This window comes from Hemiscyllium ocellatum, chromosome 4 (genome assembly GCF_020745735.1).
Source record: "Hemiscyllium ocellatum isolate sHemOce1 chromosome 4, sHemOce1.pat.X.cur, whole genome shotgun sequence".
Lineage (NCBI taxonomy): Eukaryota > Metazoa > Chordata > Chondrichthyes > Orectolobiformes > Hemiscylliidae > Hemiscyllium > Hemiscyllium ocellatum.
This window is the reverse complement of record NC_083404.1, coordinates 96,590,294-96,612,410: the sequence shown is the minus strand read 5'-3', so window position 1 is coordinate 96,612,410 and position 22,117 is coordinate 96,590,294. Positions and strand designations below refer to the sequence as shown.

Sequence of the window (22,117 nt, the reverse complement as noted above, 5' to 3'; positions counted from 1 at the left end):
CAGCAGAATATAATTTTGTTAGATGAGGAAAAAGTCAGCACAAAACATTTGGAGTATTGTGTACAGTTTTGTGCCCCATATCTTCAGAAAGATGTACTGGCCCTGGAGCATGTTCAAAGGAGGTTCACGAAAATGGTCCCAGGAATGAAAAGCTTAACATATGAGGAATGTTTGAGGGCTCTGGTCTATACTCAATGAAGTGTGGAAGGATGAGGAGGGGAAATCTAATTGAAACATACAGAATAATGAACGGCCTGGATAGATTAAATGTTGGGGAGATGTTTCCATTGGTAGGTGAGACTAGAATGCGAGGGCACAGCCTTTAGAGTAAAGGCAAGACCTTTTTAGAATGGAGATGAGGAGAAACTTCTTCAGCCAGAGAGTGGTGAACCTATGAAATTCATTGCCACAGAAGGCTATGGAGGCCAGGTCATTGAGTACATTTAAGACTGAGATAGATAGGTTCTTGAGTATCAAGGGTTATGGGGAGAAAGTGGGAGAATGGGATTGAGAAACTTTTCAGCCATGATTGAATGGCGGAGCAGACTCAATGTGCTGAATGGCCTAACTTTTGCTCTATGTCTTATGGTCTAAAGGTTTGCTCTAATTCAATGTTCAATGTCAATAAAGGGGCCTAAAACACCAGTAGTTGCATAGTAATCCTCTTCGTAACCTTGAGACGTTGCAGAGAAGCATAATATATTTATGTTGTGTAAAGGTCTTTATGTCATCATAAATTCATCAGATTGCAATGTATACATTGCAGTTATTGTTTATATTAAAACAGTTTGACTATTATCCTAATAACAATGTCAATTTCAGCAAACCAGAATCGCAACACCTAATAATAATGGGGAGTAGTGTATAATGAGCATCACAGCTAATGGCTTAGGAACGGAAGATCTTAAGAACAAATGTTGAGCATTCTAAATTAATTTTCTGTCTCTTTAAAGACCCAAGTTACCAAAAACTCTGTACTGATATTAAAAGATACTTCAAAATACGGAACTTTTGTAAATGAAGAGCGCTTACAGCATGATAGCCCACGGATTTTGAAGTCAGGAGAATTGGTTACATTTGGCCTTTTCCAAAGCAAATTCAGGTAATTATTTTCTACCTTTTATCCAAAGTTTGTCTGAAATCCCACAGTTAGCATTTGAATTTGGTGTACTGTTTCATTGAGAGTTTTGTCTGTTATTTTGGTCTATGAAATATTTCCCTTGAAACTAGAGGCATTTAAGTGACATTTTAAAAAGTCATGCCAGCCAGAAATTTGTGTTATTTCTCTTCACGCTCCATCTTGCATGAGGTTCCATTTATCAAATAAATGTAATATACATCATTGTGCATCTTTTGAGGAAGAGCAGGGAGTTCTTTCAGTATCCTGGCGAGTGTTCATCTTCAGTTGGTACTGCCACAATACATTGGTAACTCTTTTGTCTCAGCTTCTATTTGTAATACTAGTTGTGGTGCAAATTAGCTGCTGCATTTTAATAATTTATGAAATCATATAACTTAGATGACTGGCTCTTAATCCCTATGTTAAATTCTTCCATCTGGTAGGAGCTTTCAAATGGTGACAGACTTTCTCTCCAAGCTCATTCATGGAAATCTATTATTGCGCTAAAGTAATTAAAACATTGTCCTTTTTATATGAAAGAAGATTTCTTCCACTAAACCCTGTAGCAGAAAAGTAATGGTGTTTTATTATAACAATGGACAAGTTAACCTTAAAAGAATGAAATTCACTAGATCACTGACTAAAAGCAGCCTTGCTGATCTTAGGAAGTTGAATGCAAGTTTTGAGAAGATTTGTAGCTCAGGTTGAGGTTCTAGATGTAGGTTTGCTCGCTGAGTTGGAAGGATCATTTTCAGACATTTTGTCACCATACCTCGGATGAAGCCAGAGGCTGGCTGAAGGTGTTACCTAGTATGGTGACGAAATGTCTGAAAATTAACCTTTCAGCTCAGCGAGCGACCTATATCCAGAAGTTGAAAGGAGTTAAGATGCTATAGAATCCTAGCTGCCATTAGAGGAAGTGGAAAATAATTAAGCAAAGTTTTACATTTTACGGGCCTAACCTAGATGTGATTTCCCTTACTAGGGAATCTCATTACTTTTCTGTATTTTATTGCTACAATAAATTGACTGATTTTAATATTTTGAGTGTATCTTTCAAGAATTTATTGTGATTATTTCTTTCTGTAGGGTATCAGTTTGAGAGTCAATGAAGTTATGTTAGCTGCTACTACACAATTTTCGTGTGCTAAGATATACATTGAAATGCAACAAATCTATTTCTTACCCCTCAGAGTAGAATATGAACCTTTGATTGTATGCTCTTCCTGTTTGGATGGACTAGAAAAAATTGAACTAAACAAGTCAATTCAAGAGCTTGGAGGTCATCTTAGCAACAATTGGACAGAAGCTAACACTCACCTTGTCATGTCATCAGTTAAGGTCACTGTGAAGGTCAGTTGTATAGATTAAGCAAAATATTGTTTCATTTCATGTTTTCTGAAAGTCTTTGCCAAGCTTTAAATCCATCTTTGCTGCAATTTGCTGAGCAATTTATCTTAATTATAATTACAACTCTTCCACATTAAATATTGTACAATGAAATTGCCAGCTTGTGAAGTTATTATTACTATTGAGTTTCCACTCATTCAGATAATTTTCTATGTGTAATTTTTAGCTATAAGAAGGTGCCCAATATTTCCTTTGTCTTCTCAGAACATTATTGAAAATATTTCTAACTTACTGGGAACACAATTAAGCTCAAGAAAAATTAACTTTTTTGCCATTTTAGTTCAGAAAACAATGTAAACTGAAAAGTTTCCAGAAAGTTTTATTGTTTGAAAATCTAACTGCAACTCAGTACATCAATCGATTCGTCAAATGTTTGGCATTTACAATTATGACACAAAACTGTTCTTTCTTCTTTGATTATTTCCAGATGTCTTGAAGAGTCTCATTCCAAGTATTCTAAGTGATTGCTTGTTAACCTGCCTTGGCTTTGAGTCTAGCAACACCTCAATTTCAAATTTTTCCAAGGACTCACACCCTAACTATGCTTACCCTTTATTCTGGTCTCTTGTGCACTACTGATTTAATTTGCTGTGTCATTTGCAACCTTTGCTTGACTTATCCAGGCCCCCAGATCTGAAATTCTCTCCTTAAACCTGTCTGCATCTCTATACTGCGGTCCTCTAAGCAACATGTTCATTATACTGTACTTCTTTAATTGAGCTTTGCCACCCATCCTAAAATAGATTCGGTGCTAAATTCTTTAAAGTGTCTGAGAATGTCTTTCCATCTTAAAGGCACTGTATGTATATTAGTTTCTCAAATCATGTTTTTCTTCTGTTTTTGCCTAATGAAAACAAAATGTGAGTTCACACATGTCAATGTACTGGAAAAGTACAGACGGTCAGGCAGCATCTGAGGAACAGGAGAATCGACGTTTCAGACATAAGCTCATGATGAAGGGCTTATGCCTGAAACGTCGATTCTCCTGCTCCTTGAATGCTTCCGGATCAGCTGTGCTTTTCCAGCACCATACTCTTAACTCTGATCTCCAGCATCTGCAGTCCTCACTTTCTCCTCCATGTAAATATACAGGTATAATCGGTCAAATGACTGCTTTCTGTGCCATAACAATTCTGTGACAGTTTTAGTATGTTGTTTAAATTGTGATGGATGTATTGGGTTTTCGACTGAGACTTAATTATGTGTCGATCAAATATGTTTTAAATCAATTCTTTCCAAAATTCTCCCATTTCAAGGCTTGAAAGTTGTCTTGCCCCTTGGTGAGTGATGGGCAGAAGAGGAGAAGATCTATAAGAGCAGAGAAAGGAGGGTCAGCCATTGATGACTTTGGGCTCCAATCCCTATTGCTTCTTTGGGGTCCCTATTCCCATTTTGGGTATCCCTGTTTTAAATAAATGCAGTTAGCTCACAATTTGATCTTTGGCGTACTCTTAATAAGGAAGTGAACTTTGTGTATAACTGTATATGCATCAGCTTCGTTGATGTGTACCAATTGTAATGATATCCAAATTTATTTTCTTTCCTATAAGACCATATGCGCAATGATTTGCTGTCGGCCCATAGTGAAGCCAGAATTCTTTGTCAGTCTTATCAGGGCAATTCGGAATAGACAATGTCTTCCCAGTCCAGAAAGGTAAGAAATTTTGTCAGTTTCCTTTAACTGTGCTATTTGTGCCGGTTTCCATAGAAATCACCAACAGTTGTCAATGACAACGTGAAACACTTGCAATCAGGCAGAAATTCTAATTTACTATAACTCCTGTAGACAAACGAGGAACAAATCAGGAGGACAGCTCTCACTCTGCCAGTGAATCTATAATTTCTTTAAAAGGGTATGTCATTGTTGTGCATTTAGAAACATGAGTTGCCACATTGTTTCACTAAAGAGATCATACCTCAGAGAACTCTAGCCAGTTCTGTAACTCCAAAAGTGTGGTCAGCAGTGACATCAGTCTGTCCTAGAATTGGAATAGAGCTAAGTGTAGAAGGTGTCACAGGAGAAGCTAGCAGTGTCAAGAGAATGCAGAAAGGAGGGTTGGAGTCATTTTGGAGACTGGAGTGAATCATAGAATCCCTACAATGCAGAAGGAAGCTATTCGGCCTACCAAGTCTGCACCAGCCCTCTGAAGAGCATCTCTGGACATCATGGACAATTTAGCCTGGCTATTCCAATCTAACCTGCACATCTTTGGACTGTGGGAGGAAACTGGACCACTTGGAGGAAACCCACACAGCCAGTCACCCAAGGCTGGAATCAATCCTGGGTTCCTGATGCTGTGAGGCAGCTGTGCTACACACAGTGCCATCATGCTGCCCTTTGAGAGAAGGGAGAATCTGAAGGAGGGAAGATCTGGGAATCTGTCCCAATTGGGAAAGTGTATCCCTACCTTTCCTGCCTAGTACAGTAACCTGCTAGGCTTTCACCCATTTCCTTGATTGCTGCCACACAAAATTCAAAAGAGAGTACCTGTATTGATGAGAAGTGACCAATTAGTTTTCTACTTAAAGGCCAAAATTGGGAGAGAGGACAGTGCTGAAAATGTGTTGCTGGTTAAAGCACAGCAGGTTAGGCAGCATCCAAGGAACAGGAAATTCGACGTTTCGGGCCAGAGCCCTTCATCAGGAATGAGGAGAGTGTGCCAGGCAGGCTAAGATAAAAGATAGGGAGGAGGGACTTGGGGGAGGGGCGATGGAGATGTGATAGGTGGAAGGAGGTCAAGGTGAGGGTGATAGGCTGGAGTGGGGTGGGGGCGGAGAGGTCAGGAAGAAGATTGCAGGTTAGGAGGGCGGTGCTGAGTTGAGGGAACTGACTGAGACAAGGTGGGGGGAGGGGAAATGAGGAAACTGGAGAAATCTGAGTTCATTCCTTGTGGTTGGAGGGTTCCCAGGCGGAAGATGAGGCGCTCTTCCTCCAACCGTCGTGTTGTTATGTTCTGCCGATGGGGGAGTCCAAGGACCTGCATGTCCTCGGTGGAGTGGGAGGGAGATTTAAAGTGTTGAGCCACGGGGTGGTTGGGTTGTTGGTCTGGGCATCCCAGAGGTGTTCCCTGAAGCGTTCCGCAAGTAGGCGGCTGGTCTCCCCAATATAGAGGAGGCCACATCGGGTGCAGCGGATGCAATAGATGATGTGTGTGGAGGTGCAGGTGAATTTGTGGCGGATATGGAAGGATCCCTTGGGGCCTTGGAGAGAAGGAAGGGAGGAGGTGTGGGCGCAAGTTTTACATTTCCTGCGGTTGCAGGGGAAGGTGCCGGGAGTGGAGGGTTGGGTTGGTGGGGGGTGTGGACCTGACGAGGGAGTCACGAAGGGAGTGGTCTTTGCGGAACGCTGATAGGGGAGGGGAGGGAAATATATCCCTGGTGGTGGGGTCCATTTGGAGTTGGCGGAAATGACGGCGGACGATACGCTGTATACGGAGGTTGGTGGGGTGGTAGGTGAGAACCAGTGGGGTTCTGTCTTGGTGGCAGTTGTAGGAGCGGGGCTCAAGGGCGGAGGAGTGGGAAGTGGAGAAGATGCGATGGAGGGCATCATCGATCATGTCTGGGGGGAATCTGCGGTCCTTGAAGAAGGAGGCCATCTGAGCTGTACGGTATTGGAACTGGTCCTCCTGGGAGCAGATGCGGCGGAGACGAAGGAATTGGGAATAAGGGATGGCATTTTTACAGGGGACAGGGTGGGAGGAGGTGTAGTCCAGGTAGCTGTGGGAGTCAGTCGGTTTATAGTAGATGTCTGTGTTGAGTCGGTCGCCCGAGATAGAAATGGAAAGGTCTAGGAAGGGGAGGGAGGGGTCTGAGACAGTCCAGGTGAATTTGAGGTCGGGATGGAAGGTGTTGGTAAAGTTGATGAACTGTTCAACCTCCTCGTGGGAGCACGAGGCAGCGCCGATACAGTCATCGATGTAGTGGAGGAAAAGGTGGGGGGTGGTGCCAGTGTAGTTGCGGAAGATGGACTGTTCCACATATCCTACGAAGAGACAGGCATAGCTGGGGCCCATGCGGGTGCCCATGGCAACTCCTTTAGTTTGGAGGAAGTAGGAGGATTGGAAAGAGAAGTTATTCAGGGCCTTTAGTTTGGAGGAAGTGGGAGGATCCTTTAGTTTGGAGGAAGTGGGAGGATAGTTGCCATGGGCACCCGCATGGGCCCCAGCTATGCCTGTCTCTTCGTAGGATATGTGGAACAGTCCATCTTCCGCAATTCCACTGGCACCACCCCCCCACCTTTTCTTCCGCTACATCGATGACTGTATCGGCGCTGCCTCGTGCTCCCACGAGGAGGTTGAACAGTTTTTCAACTTTACCAACACCTTCCATCCCGACCTCAAATTCACCTGGACTGTCTCAAACTCCTCCCTCCCCTTCCTAGACCTTTCCATTTCTATCTCAGGCAACCAACTCAACACAGACATCTACTATAAACCGACTGACTCCCACAGTTACCTGGACTACACCTCCTCCCACCCTGCCCCCTGTAAAAACGCCATCCCTTATTCCCAATTCCTTCGTCTCCGCTGCATCTGCTCCCAGGAGGACCAGTTCCAATACTGTACAGCCCAGATGGCCGCCTCCTTCAAGGACCGCAGATTCCCCCCAGACGTGATCGACGATGCCCTCCACCGCATCTCCTCCACTTCCCGCTCCTCCACCCTTGAGCCCCGCTCCTCCAACCGCCACCAAGACAGAACCCCACTAGTTCTCACCTACCACCCCACCAACCTCCGTATACAGCATATCATCCGCCGTCATTTCCGCCACCTCCAAATGGACCCCACCACCAGGGATATATTTCCCTCCCCTATCAGCGTTCCGCAAAGACCTCTCCCTTCGTGACTCCCTCGTCAGGTCCACACCCCCCACCAACCCAACCTCCACTCCCGGCACCTTCCCCTGCAACCGCAGGAAATGTAAAACTTGCGCCCACACCTCCTCCCTTACTTCTCTCCAAGGCCCCAAAGGATCCTTCCATATCCGCCACAAATTCACCTGCACCTCCACACACATCATCTATTGCATCCGCTGCACCCGATGTGGCCTCCTCTATATTGGGGAGACGGGCCACCTACTTGCGGAGCACTTCAGGGAACACCTCTGGGACGCCCGGACCAACTAACCCAACCACCCCGTGGCTCAACACTTTAACTCTCCCTCCCACTCCACCGAGGACATGCAGGTCCTTGGACTCCTCCATCGGCAGAACATAACAACACGACGGTTGGAGGAAGAGCGCCTCATCTTCCGCCTGGGAACCCTCCAACCACAAGGAATGAACTCAGATTTCTCCAGTTTCCTCATTTCCCCTCCCCCCACCTTGTCTCAGTCGGTTCCCTCAACTCAGCACCGCCCTCCTAACCTGCAATCTTCTTCCTGACCTCTCCGCCCCCACCCCACTCCAGTCTATCACCCTCACCTTGACCTCCTTCCACCTATCACATCTCCATCGCCCCTCCCCCAAGTCCCTCCTCCCTACCTTTTATCTTAGCCTGCCTGGCACACTCTCCTCATTCCTGATGAAGGGCTCTGGCCCGAAACGTCGAATTTCCTGTTCCTTGGATGATGCCTGACCTGCTGTGCTTTAACCAGCAACACATTTTCAGCTCTGATCTCCAGCATCTGCAGACCTCACTTTTTACAGAGAGGACAGGTGGCCTGTCGTTCTTTCTTACTGTCGATATGCAGGATGGTGTCAGGGAAGCCACCAGAGAATTTTATAGCTACTTTACTCCTTTAAATTGGTGGGATCCAATTCTGCCCACACAAGTCTTTAACATTGTGATAAGAATTGCTGCTAAACAAACTTCTTACCCTGCAAAATTGTTTGCATATCATTGATATTTTGTTTCTCAAAAGATAATTACTGCTGGAATTTAATTGACCTAGAAAGTAGTAGTGGTTTGATTAACACTGTACAAATTAACACTGCAGTAAGTTTGGGTCTTAAAGAAGAACGAAGGATAGGTCCTCCTCAGAAGGAAAGGAGTAGAAGCATTCAGTCAGCGAAGGAACAGTAGTACATGTCGATGGCTTTATTATTGAAAGGCTGTTTCAGGTTCTATTACTGTACTCTGACAATTACATGCAGTAGTGGCTTGTACTTCCTCATGCAACAACAGGCAGTTCAATCACCAGGTATCCTTTTCTGCAGTCCCCTTTTTGCTCAGCTTCAAGTCATATCATTATATTCATCACAAGTGAAATGCCACTTGCCAAGCATAAGAGGCAAAAGTGGATATACCAGGTACATGACAAGAGCAAAATCCAAAAGGAAAATCTTAATTATTCTAATGTTCTGAAATGCTCCCACATCCATACTTTTGCGCAATTATAAATCTTCATTCTTCCCCTTACTTGTACTTCAAAACTAATCAACCATTTATGTCAGCAAAGGTAGATGCCAATTGCTTTGCTATCTTCTCTAATTGCTGAAATCCCTTCACTGATATCCTCGAGCATAAGACCACAGAAAGGGGAACAGGCTTCGAGCGTGCTCTGCATGATCGTGGCTGATTGACGCTCCTCAGGATCTCTTTCCTGCTTTTTTTTTGTAATCCTGGATACCCTTACTGATCAATAATCTATCTATTTCTGTCTTAAATATATACAAAGAGTCTGCCTACAGCTCCCTGTATAGCAAGAAGTTCCAATAAATCAGCTCCCCTTAAATCTGAGGCTATTTCTCTGATTCTAGACTTTTCCATCAGGGAAACATCCTCTCAGCATTCACCTCATAAAATCTCTTAAGAATCCTGCATGTTTCAGTGAGATAACCTTGAATACTTTTATATTCCAATGAGTTGAGTCCCAATCTGTTTAACCTTTGCTCATTGAATAAAGCCTCCATACCAGGGATCATCCGAGCATTATCTAAATTGTCTCCAATGAAATGTGTCTTTTCTTGAATCAGGGGACCAAAACTGTTCACAATGCTCTCGATGTGGCTTCTGTTGAAGTGAGAATTCCCTACTCTTAAAGTCCAACCCCCTTAAAATATAGTCTAGTGTTCCATTAGCCTTCCTGATTACCTGCTGCACCTGTGTGCTAGCTTTCTGTGTTTTGTGCATTGGTACCCCCACATCCCTTAATGTTGCAGCTTTCTGCAGTCTTTTGGTCTGCTTTCCAAAATGAACATCACATTTTCCTACCTTGTTCTTCATTTACCAATTTTTCACCCACTTACTTAATCTATTTATAAATCCCTCTAAAATCTATAATATAAATTGTATCACTCCTGCAAACTGACTTTCATTCCTTCCTCCAAGTCATTCATATCTCTTTAAAAATAATTGTGGTCCCAGAACTTATCCCTGCCATACCCCACTGATTAGAGTTGCCAACCTAACAAAGAACCTATTATCCAAATTTCTGGTACTTCATCTGAATCCCATGACTTCTGTTAAATTATAAGCTATCCATCCACTATTTCTGTTGCTACCTCTTCTAGCATCCTAGAATGCAGGCCATTGGGGCCAGGGGATGTGTCTGGCTTAATTCCCATTAGTTTGCCTAATACTACTTCTCTATGATGGTCACTTAATCCCTCTTCTGGATCCTGCCGAAGCTAGGATCAGCCATTGGGACTTGACAGGATACTATCTGATTAAGTTGCGATGGATAAAAAAATTGAAATGTTTTGAATTGAGTCACCACTTTCATATGCCCTTTGACCATCATCTCTCTCATGGCCATGTGCACTTCCCTTATGACAATGAGACCTTTGTTGATTATCAGTAGTTGATGAATAACCAAGACGAGAGCTTCATCATCCAAACTTAAGGTGAAACTCGTACTGTGTGAAATTTGAGCTTTGCATGCACTCACATGATATTTCATGTAAATGGCCACTCTTTACATGGCCAACAACATCATTGCAAAGACCTGAAACATCGTTGCACTTCTGTGAAACTAACTACACTAATCTTTATACAAGCATGCAGTGTGGCTAGGAGGCCGAAAGAATATTGTGTTCTTTCCTGCTCCTTCAGAAGTATCTTCATCCTTAACAGCCCCTGAGCTTCAGCATTTATATTCTCTGTCAGAGCTTCCAGCATGTTGCATCCTCTACCCCAAATGCTCTTTACTATCCCTTCATTTCTCTATTTGCTCACTTAGAATGCAAGAGTCAAAAGTGAAAGTCAAATTGTCTTCCTTGCCTGTCTGTCCAAAATGTGACTGAGTTGGCATAATATCTGGGTGTTCCTGTGCTAATACAATCTCAGAGTGAGTGACCTCTGAGGAATTGTCACCCTACGGTCATTTCCTATAGGACTGTTGAGGGCCATGTGGGAATGTAAATGTATGAATTAGAATTGTAAAGACAAGAATGTTTTAAATGAATATTATGTATCATATTTTGCTTGTCGATGAGTCAAATTGATGTGATTTAATCAATTTGGAGGCTTAAGAGTTGTTCCACACTGTGTGTCTGGCTTGAGAGTAGTTGATTGAAATTTGGATCCCCTAGCAAAATGACTGCAAACAACTATTCTTATAGCGTTCATCATTAGTTGCATCCTACTGTTGGTAGTAATGTCATTGTTTGGTGATACAGTGTTTCAGCTATTTGTGTACAGTTCCCTCCAGTGTCCAGACAAAATATGAATGGTGCTGTTCATTTAATTGATGCAATGCTATTTGTATGTTTTCTATAAAGATGTCTTTTCCATATTGCTTGCATTAAGTACAAACTTTACAATTGGGGGAGGGTTATTGTGAAGTCATTGTGGTATTATTACTAGAATGTTAATCCAGAGACCCAGTTGTGGAAGACCTGGATTTGCCATGGTAGCTGGTGGAATTTGAATTCAATAAAAATCTGTAATTAAGGGTCTAATGTTGACTATGGAACTATCATCTTTGAGCAATTATATTATTTTAATTTATTCACAAGACATGGGCTTTGATGGCTGCTCCAGTATTTAGTACCCGTCACTAATTGCCCTTGTGAAAGTAGCTATGATCTGCCTACTTGAACCACTGCAATGTATTTGGTCTAGGTAGGCCCATAGTCCTGTTGGGGAGGGCGGTTGACCCATAAATACTGATGAAATGGCAATAGATTTTAAAATCAGGGTAGTTTGTGGATTGGAGGGGAGCTTGCAGGTGATGGTCTTTCAATGTATCTGCTAACCCTTGTCCTACTAGGTATGAGTAGTCATGGATTTGGAAGATTCTGTCTAAAGAGCCTTGGTGAGTTTCTATAGTGCCTTTTGTAGATAGTACATATTGCTGCAATTGAGTGTGAGGATGGAGGGAATGAATGTTTGAGGATGTGGTACAAATCAAGTGAATTGCTTTGTCATGAAAGGTGTTAGATTTCTTATTTTTTTTAAAGTGCATTCATTCAGGCAAGTGGGTGGTGTTCCATCTAATTTCTAACCTTTGCTGCCTGTAGATGGTGGACAAAGTCTGGGGAGTCAGGAGATAAGTTACTTGCTACATGACTCCCCATCTCTGGTCTGCTGTTGTACACAGTATTTATATGGCTAGTCCAGTTCAGTTTCTAGTCAGTGATACCCAGGATATTGTTTGTGGGGGATTAATGATGGTCCTGCTGCTGAATATTAGAGTTGATGGTTTCTCATTGGAGATGGCTATTACCTGGCAGCATTAACATGTGAGTATTGTGTACTACATCTCAACCTAAACCTGCATATTGTCTGGGTTTTGTTGCTTTTGGTCATGTACTGCTTCAGCATCTGAGGAGTTCTGAGTTGTGCTGAACATTGTGCAATCATTTGCAAAATGCCTCAGTTGTAACCTTTTAATGGAGGAAATGTCATTGATGAAGACACTAAAGATGGTTAGTCATAGATTATTCCTCTGAGGAATTCCTGCAAAGATGTTCTGGTGCTGAGATGACTGACCTCCACATCGGGCAGCGTGGTGGCTCAGTAGATAGCACTGCTGCCTCACAGCATCATGGTCCCAGGTTTAATTCTGGGCCCTGGGTGACTGTCTGTGTGGAGTTTGCACATTCTCCCCGTCTCTGCGTGGGTTTCCTCCGGATGCTCCGGTTTCCTTCAAGAGTCCAAAGATGTGCAGATCAGGTGAATTGGCAATGCTAAATTACCCATAGTGTTCAGTGCATTCGTCAGAGGGAAATGGGTCGGGATGCGTTACTCTTTGGAGGGTCACTGAAGACTTGTTGGACCGAAGGGCCCGTTTCCACACTGTAGGGAATCTAATCTAAAAAAAATCCGAGGAAGGATAACTGGAGTGTAATGAACATGTGTCCGGGAGGTTGATCAGAGGTGGAAGTCTGCTTGCAGAAGGCAGGCAGACTCCCATGGCAAGGTTGGAAGGGCCAAAATGTTCAGATGCAAACACAAACTCAATCCCTTAGTGCGCCTGACTGCAAGGAATGAAATCCTCTCTTTTAAGTAGGATGTCTGGACCTTGGAACTCTTAAGCAACTGTCGACTTCTTGCCCTTCCTTCCACAAGATTGTTGTGCTGTTAATGCATTACATCAGAGGATTGTTCATGAGAAAACTGAGCCCTCATCCCCTATAGTGGAAGTGAAGCTCACTCCCCTGCCTAGAAGTAAAAGTTTAAAATGTTATTATAATATTGTCCCTAGTGAAGACTTTAATTTTAATTTGTATTGCAAAGCAAAAAGTTCCTCCCTACGTATTTCTGTCTTAAGGTAAAATTCAATTGCCTAAACAGGTACCTGTTCACTTTGGTTTGAAGCAACGATCGAGCATAATGTCGAAATGGATTATTTGTTGACAAACTCGTTTTTTAACATATTTTATCATTCTGAACATTGTAATGAAACAACAAAAAATGATAAATTTTATTCTTCACAGTTTCTCTCCACCAATTGATGAACCTAGTATCAAGCCTGGAGAGCTGGACATTACAACAAAGCCTGAAAGAAAATCGATCTTTAGAGGCAAAACTTTCATTTTTTTAAATGAAAAGCAGGTAATAGTTGGATTTTGAAGAGGAACAATCTTCAATAGATATAAAACATGTATATCTTCAATGTATAAAACATATGTGCACAGAGTTTCGTGTGTTAATTGTTGTATGGAAAAAATATTTTTTAAGCAAATGTAACTGAATAACACTGTATTTGCAAAGTTAAGTCTCAGATTTTTTTTAATAGAAAGGCTTTCTATCATTGATTAATAACCCTGAAACTTTCTGCAATGGCAAAGCTAACTGAAGAAGTTACTTATATTTTTAATCAACCTCTTCAGATATTTAGTGACATGCTTCTAGAGCAGGTGGGATTTGAAACTAAGAGGTATCTGAGGTTGGAACAGTACCATTGCACCACAAGAGCCCTCAAAAACAGTCCTCACCTATAGTATTGGATTAAGAGGAGGGTTTGTAACATTGCTAAGGACATCAGGAAATTGGAAACATTTTAGATATCAACAAAAATGGAAATAGAATATTACAGAAAACCAACAAGGAATATTAAAGCTAATTTGTAAGCTTCTCAAAGTTTACATTTAAAAAAGAGGGAAGAAATGTGGCTTTCATAAGACTGTACTTCATGGGCTGGAGGGTAGGCTGCTCGCCTGTATTTAAAAATGTCTGTCTGAAACCATCCAGTAGAGGAAAAGTTCAGCATGGAGAGAAAACATGCTTTGTGCAGCATTAATGAGGGCAGAATGGTCTTCACTGGAGAGGATATCCTGACCTCAGAAGTTGCTGACCAATTTCTAAAGGGAGTGATGAGTGAGAGCGAAGGTGATAAATGGAGGGAAATGCAGTTTTTCATTGTACAAAATTCAAAAATATAGATTTTCACCACTTAAAAATGTTAATGTTCAGAAACATTTGAATGCCCTTTTTCACAGCATTAACTTGCAATTAAAGCAAGTTAGAGAGATACCAGTGTTGAAAGTAATGATATCAATTACGTCAAGGGCTGTACATTGTCAAAAATTCAGCTGAGAGCATACCTAACCTGACCAAACTAGCTAGCATGCAGTGGTAGCAAAAGATGAATGTATCTTAAACATTGTTGGGTTTACGTGTAAATGAGCAGTTTAATGTAGCAAGCTTTCTGTACATTAAGTAGCCAGAATCTTTTAGTTCCATACGTCCCATCCAGCTCTCTGTTCTCTGGGAAAACCAGTGAGCCTCCTTTTGCGCCACAGGTGCATCACATTTGATGAATCCAAACTTTGCAGAAGAATGTATCTTAACCAGTTAAATAATGATCCTTTCAACTCTCTGGGCTAAGATGACAATCCGTGTCCTTCCTGGACTGACAAAATGTTACAGTTTTTGGAGCAGCATGCAAGACTGCAGGTTTGACTGCTTCACATTTAGTTGATTGGGGTGGACAAAATGCCATTTAGGTCTTGTAGATTTGCAAATTTAAGGTGACCCTTTGCCTTTTTTGGGAAAACACGTTGGTCAACTGGTTCATGACCTGTTACAAAAATAAGGTTAACTGGTTGTCACTGGGAGTAGGGTGCTTATTGGAGCATTGTAGTTCTCAGCCTTGTTCAGCAAAGGTGGCAGAAATTATCCCATAATGTTTGTATTTCTGTTGATGTGATGTTGCATTTGAACATGACTTTAAACTCAAAGTTATTATTGTTTGTTCTTCCAACACTTTTTAATGCAGTGCATTCTGGAATATTATAACTCACTATGTGAAAAAAAAAGCTTGTTTACCTTTGAATAATTTTAAATCTGATCTATTGTTACTAGTTTACCTGCCAGTAATCATTGTGAATACCAATTGAATGATCTGATGTTTTAAGAATTTTTAACGCTATTTATTTCTTTCATGTTGTTACCGTTGCTTATTTCAAATTATTGCATTATGTATTATTTAGCATTAAGCACTGTTTGATTCATGTAAATTTTTTAACAAAAATTGCTTGATGCAATCATATTCACACTGGGAGTTAATACTACATATTGTATTTTTGATGGCTATTAACTATATATGTGACTTGTCTTGCAGCACAAGAGGCTGAATTCTGCTGTAATTCTTGGAGGAGGAGATGTTAAACTTGTAGGGAATAGTACCTCAGATATATCATTCCTTGAAGCACCAGGAAACTGTGTCATTGATGTTGGAATGTCAGATTCTCAAACTTCAGGAGAAAAATTGATTGAGTCAGTGAGGAGAGCTTTGCAACGGTACATAACCTATCTTTATATGAAATATAATATAAAATCTAACAATTGGCCAACTTAATTTCTTAGTTGCCCTCACTTGCTCTAACCTCTGTGAACTTGCTGTGTACCCCTTTCTCTCAGGTCAAACTGTAACTTTATTAAACCTGCTGACAAGGATGTTGCTGTTGTTGGTCTGGTTTACTGACCTATATCTTGCTGATACTGAGCACCAACTCTCAAATACTTCTTCCGAAATTCCCCTAGAGCATGACTCCACAATTGAACACCATAATTGAACGCCAGGCTGTTGCGTCAAGGACTGTCATTGACCTCACTCATCCAGAGATATTCCCTCCACAGCTTCCCACTTTATTATATCCTGATGCCTCACAGCTCACTGCTGATTTCTTCCCAAAATAGAACCACCACCACCTCTAGGCCATTCGCTATTGGCTTGGAAATATACTGCCAGTCTTTAAGTGTCATTGGTACTAACTCTTAGAGTTTCCTGTGTTAACAGCAGTTACCAATTCTCTCCAAAACTTAAGATCCTAAAAGGACATGACAGGACGAAAGTGGAGAGGATGTTTCAATATGTGTTTTGGATATGTGGAACATTCCTTGTTTAATTTTATTTTGGGGAGGCTTTCTACTTCAGTTTACGTTGCTGCTTCCTGCTCTCATCTGGAATGGAAAAAGTTAATCAACTCACTTCCAATTTCCATCTCTCAACTTTGCCTGCTCCATCTTTTATTCTGACTTTCCTTGACCTTTTTAGGGACATGCCATCAACTATTGTCCACAGCAAAGTCACTGACTCTTTCATTGACCTTGACTACACTTTCTCAAACCCATTCTCGCTGTTTCTCTGTCTGTGTCACATCTGTTCTAATGGTGCTACTTTTTATTGATGTTCGACATGTCTTTCTTTTTTCTTTCAACCAAGGATTATATCCAGTTATATTTGACAGGGCCCTCAGCAGAATCTGACCATTTCCTGCACTTCTGTCACCCTTTCTCCTCCCTTCCAGAAAAATAAGGTTTCCCTTGTCCTCACTTACCAAACTAATAGCTTCCACATTCTCAAGGGTCATTCTCCTACATGTCTGTCACCACCAGCAGGATGCTGCCATTAAACATTTCTTCTGCTCTCCTTCCTTGTTGGCTTTCTGCAGGGACTGTTTCCTTTGTGACTCCCTGGCTGCTCCTTCACCACTCAGTCCTCCCAATGACACATTCTGTAATTGCATGAGAAGGTATAACATTTGACCATTTAATCCCTCCCACTTCCTTATCCAAGGACTCAGACGTAAATTCCAGATGAAACAGATTTATTTGCACTACTTTTAATCTAGCTCACTGTATTTGCTGCAAACTGAATGACTGCTTTGAGGAACCTCCAATCAGTCCACATAAATAATCTTGACTTTCTGGTCCTTGCCATTCCAGTATATCAGCTTGCACTCATGCAGTCCTGTCTGCCCTAGGCCTGCTGCAGTATTTGAGCAGAGCCCGACTTGAGCTGAAAAAAGAGCACTTCACTTTCTGTTTAAGCATTTTACAGAATTCAGGACCCAGATATTGAAATCAACAATTTTGGACCATAAACTGTCCTCACTTTGTCCTCAACCTTCCCCCTCAACTTCCACCAGCCCTCCCCAACTGACTTATTTTCTCTTGTTGATACCTGATGGGATCATCATCTGTTCATCGATATCATTTCTCTGCTACCATTGTTACTCTTTTTTATCTTTTGCCTTGTCAATTGTTCCGCTTCCTATTCCTTGCCATGTTTTTTACTCAGCAGCTTAAAACCATCACTTTTTCAGTCCCCTTCAATCCACAGAGGAATTGTATTGAGCTTCAAAGTTGACTGTTCCTCTTACCATAGATGACAAAATTGCTGGACTTCTCTAGCTAGCACTTTGTTTTATATAGAGTATATTAGTCAACAGGTAACCGTGGACAAGCGATATCAGTTCATCAGCAGCATATGATTTTTGAGGAGTTTAGTTACAATTTATTTCAGGAGTATTACACCTTCAGAAAATATTTGCAATTAATGATTGATATGCTAACAAGTGGCTTTTTAAAAAAATCTTTGCCATTTTTTAAGAAAATTGCAATGGTACCGGAATCCGTGAAGCTAATCCTGGAGTCATAAATTCAAATCACATCATGGCAAATCATGAATTTAGTAAACTTCTAATTTGTATGCCATCACCAAAAACAATTGCTGTAATAGTTGCACATTACTCAAGCATTAGAGATTATTTTGGAAATCTTCATACCGACAACAGTAGTAGTTAAAATTTTTTAAGCGATGAGAAAACAAAATGATAGGGATTATACACTCAGAATATGAATAGGAATGTAATTTATCAGTTCAAAATGCTAAATTGCTTTCATTGTTAGCTATCCTTTAAGCTCATATTAACCAGAATGTTTTTTCTTTGACTAGAAAAGGGCTGCGTGTTATATCTGAGGCAGAGATTGGTTTTGCAGTTATTCACAATTCAACAGATATTTATTGTAACCCCAACCGGCTGCTTGATCAGGGTAAGTGTATAAAATATGTTACTAGTATGTCATGTCATACTCAAATTTGAGCTATGCGAAGAACAGTGCATGCTATTGAGGGTGCATTATGTTCTAATAATACTGGTTAGGTCACAGCTGGAGTTCTGTGTACAGTTACCAATACATTATACATTACACGAAAGTCATAACTGCTTTAGAGAGAGTACACAGGAAATTTACATGCATATTGACAGGGCTTCTATATTGCAGGGACAAGGAAAGACTGGATAGGCTAGGTTTGTTTTACTCAAAACAAGGGAGGCTAAGGGGTGATTTAATGGAAGTGTATGAAATAATGAGTTTAAAAATCAGACAACACCAGGTTATAGTCCAACAGGTTTATTCGGAAACACCGGTTTTCAGAGCACTGCTCCTTAATCAGGTGGTTGTCAAGGAGTATCGTTCCAAAATAAACCTGTTTGACTATAAACTGATTTTTAACTTTGTACATTCCTGTGCAATACCGGCACCTCCAAATCAGAAATAATGACGGGTTTGGAGAGAGTGGACTGGGAATGCCCATTTCCCCTGGCAAAGAGGTCACAGGTTTAAGGTGATTGGTAGAAGGATCAGAAGGGACTTGAAACAAAATTTCCACCCACAGCTGTCTGGTAGATTGAGGTAGAAATTAAACTAATCTAAATCTGCACCTAAAGGTCTGAAATTTACAAAGACTGAGATTAGGTGCTAGAAGGTGGGGTTAGAATGGGCTGAAGTACATTCATTTGGCAGAAAAGTGATGTGCAGGTTAGCTCAATTGATGTTTGCAATACAGAGTGACCCAAATATTTTGGTTCAATTCCCACACTGGCTGAGGTTACCATGAAGGACTCTCTCAACTTTTCCTTCTGCCTGAGTTGTGATGATCCGCAGATAAAACCACCACTAGTCATGAATCTTAGAGAGAAACCCTATGGACCGGGAAGGCTATTATGACTTTGTGATGGGCTGAATGGCCTCTTTACTTATTGTAATTCTTCAATGGTTCTTTGATTTTCCTAAGTTCAGTACGATTACTGCATTTTTAAATACAATTGTCTGTATCATAATTAGCCTTGGTTTCACGAGTTTAAAAAAAGCAAATAGTTTTAGGCACCAAGCATGCAAGTTTCTTCCTTATCCATTCTCTGTTTCACCCCTTTGAAGAGATTAATCATTTAGCAGTCTCAGTCTAAATTACCATGCACGTGAGAAATGCTGGGCAAGCTATATTTATTGTCTGTTCATGCAAAGCACTTTAGGTTCCCTTCTTTTAAAGCAATGGACATGCTTAGATGAATTAGATGTTTGCTTATTTCTTTAAGGAATTTTCTCCTCTTCAAGAACAACAATTCCAGGTCCTACACTTTCTGAAAATTTTAAAATGGATGAAATGACTGCTCCAGATACTTCACAAGTTATTGCATACGTACCAGATACACAATCAAGACAAGAACACAGTACGAGGTAAAGAAGTAACCCACTTTCAGATAGAAAAATGTAAGCCACATGATTGGAGGTATTTATGTTCCCCTTGATCACCATTCTGTTTAGGTGATGGGGATATGAGTTGATAATGAGTTCTCTATATCCCTCTACTTTGTTCAGTTTTATACATTCTGTATTTATATCTTTATTACTCAAGTAAAATAACTGTTATTTAATCTTTAATACTTTAAAACAATGTCCTTCGGTTCTCATGTCTTTTATGAGTGGGACCGTTTTCTTCCATCTGCCCTGTCTATACCCTTCATGATTTTGAAAGCTTCTTCCAAACCTCTACTCCTTTGTCTAAGGGAAACAATCCAAGCATCTCCAATCTATCTTCATTTTTGAAGTTTTTTAATCACTAAATCATTCTTGGAAACCTCTTCTGCATTCTCTCAAATGCATTTGCATCCTTCCTAAAATGTGGCACCCAGACTGCAGCAGTGGTCTAACCAGCATCAATTCAGCATGGTGTCTCTGAACTTATACTCTGTGCCTTTATTAATGAAGCCTTGATGAGACTGTGCTTCAATAACAGTTCTGTCTACCTGTTCTGCCACCTTTACTTATTTGTGTACACCTTTGCTTTTTCACACCATTTATTCTACATTTTATGTTGTCTCTTCATGTTCTTTATACAAAATATCACCTCATAGTGCTCTGCATTGAATTTCAGTTGCCAACTTCACCAACATGTTGATCTTCTTTTAAAGTTTTATACTGTCCTCCTTGTGGTTGTAATTCTCCAAAAATTTTTGCCATCTGCAAATTTTGAAATTTTCCCTGCACACTTGGATCTTGATCACTTACATGCATCAGGAAAAGCAAGAGTCGCAATATCATCCCTCGAGGAACTCCATTACAAGCCTTCATCCAATTCAAAAAAATGCGCATTAACTATTACTCTGTGTAATATCCCTTAGCCAGTTTTATACCTACATTGCTGCTGACCCTTTTATTCTTACTATTATTTATTACTTACCTCACAAGACTATATTCAGCACTGTATTGAACATCTTTTGAAAGTGTATGTACATTTTGTAATTGGCCTTCTATAATACTTCAGTAAACTCCAAGTTAATTAGACATAATTATCCCTTAACAAATTCATGTTGACTTTTCCAAATTAATCCACATTTTTCCAATTGTGTATTAATTCTATCCCAAGTAGTTATTTCTAGAAGTTTCTTCACTACCAAAGTCAAACTAATTTGTCTGTAATTTGCAGTGTTTAGTTTGACAGCCTCTTTTTTTTTGAACAAGCGTTTAATGTTTACAAGTCTGAAGCGTTCTGGCACTACCTATGATTTCAGGGGAGATTGAAAGGTTATTGCTAGTGCCTTTACAATTCCTACCCACAATACCTTTGACTGTATGTCATCCATCCACAGTATGTTATCAGCTTTAAGCATCGCCAGCCTCTTGGCACAGATCATCTTCCCATATGATGTTTCCCTGTCAGATTGGCTATATTCCATCCTCTGATTATAACATCAAAAATTTCAGTCCCTGAAACCTGTGCTGCCATTTAATGAGGTTTTGCTGATCTGTCCCAGGTCTTAACTCCTCTTTCATGCCAGCTTATTACAGCCCTCAATTCCTCAATATTTCAAAAATCTATCTACCTTCTGTTTTAATAAAGTATGCTTCATGATCCAGCCTTCGCAACTCTCTGGTGTACAGATTTTCAGGCATACATTATCTCCTAGGTGAAGAAAGTCCTTCGTATCTGTTTTACATGTTCTTTTGTTCTGTATCTATCCAGATTTAAGATTCCTTCACAAGTGGAACAGATCATTACAGTATCAGTTCTGTAAAGCCCCATCAGAATTTTAAAAAATATTTCAATACAATCACCCCTTATTTTTATAAACTGTTAATGAATACATGCCCAAGCTATCTTTCTTTGCTAGATTCATGCTAACCTGCTCAGTGTGTTTCCCTGAGAAAGGGCTGTTTACTTGGTTGTTTCGTCTTTCCATGGAATACTGAGGGTATATCCAAGAAGAAGTTAGATGAACATTTGAGGGGGAAAAGATGGAGCATGTGGAAACGAAGGTGGAACTAGGATAAGGATAGTTTTAGTGTGGATTTGGTACTGATGGGCCAGAAGGTTCACCACCTATGATTCTGTAATATGATACTTGATACTATCGAGCAAGATTTGATGAAAAGGCATATGAGAAATATCATTAGACAAGCTTTTTTCATTACTAATTTGTGATATCTAAAAGTTACCTTGTTTTGATATTTTCAATAAATAGTACCGTGTTTTTCTTAAAGCATATGTTCTTAATGCTCTTATTTCCAATACGTTTTTCTTAAACTAAAGCCATAGAGTCATAGAGATGTACAGCATGGAAACAGACCCTTCAGTCCAACCCATCCATCCCGACCAGATATCCCAACCCAACCTAGTTGATTTTTGGAA

The 22,117-nt window shown here is 40.7% G+C and overlaps 1 protein-coding gene across 3 annotated transcripts in view; it reads left to right on the top strand.

Moving 5' to 3' along the window:
- nbn (nibrin) overlaps nt 1-22,117 on the top strand; it is a 63,979-nt gene that overhangs the window by 4,071 nt on the left and 37,791 nt on the right. For 2 of the 3 annotated variants that reach the window (XM_060824411.1, XM_060824410.1), the window contains exons 3-9: nt 954-1,102; nt 2,314-2,473; nt 4,081-4,184; nt 13,353-13,470; nt 15,482-15,660; nt 18,101-18,198; nt 19,524-19,665. In XM_060824411.1, coding sequence (XP_060680394.1) covers nt 954-1,102; nt 2,314-2,473; nt 4,081-4,184; nt 13,353-13,470; nt 15,482-15,660; nt 18,101-18,198; nt 19,524-19,665 — 950 coding nt within the window. Of the gene's footprint in view, nt 1-953; nt 1,103-2,313; nt 2,474-4,080; nt 4,185-13,352; nt 13,471-15,481; nt 15,661-18,100; nt 18,199-19,523; nt 19,666-22,117 lie in introns of those variants that run through there. The other variant, XM_060824413.1, reaches the window with a different exon arrangement.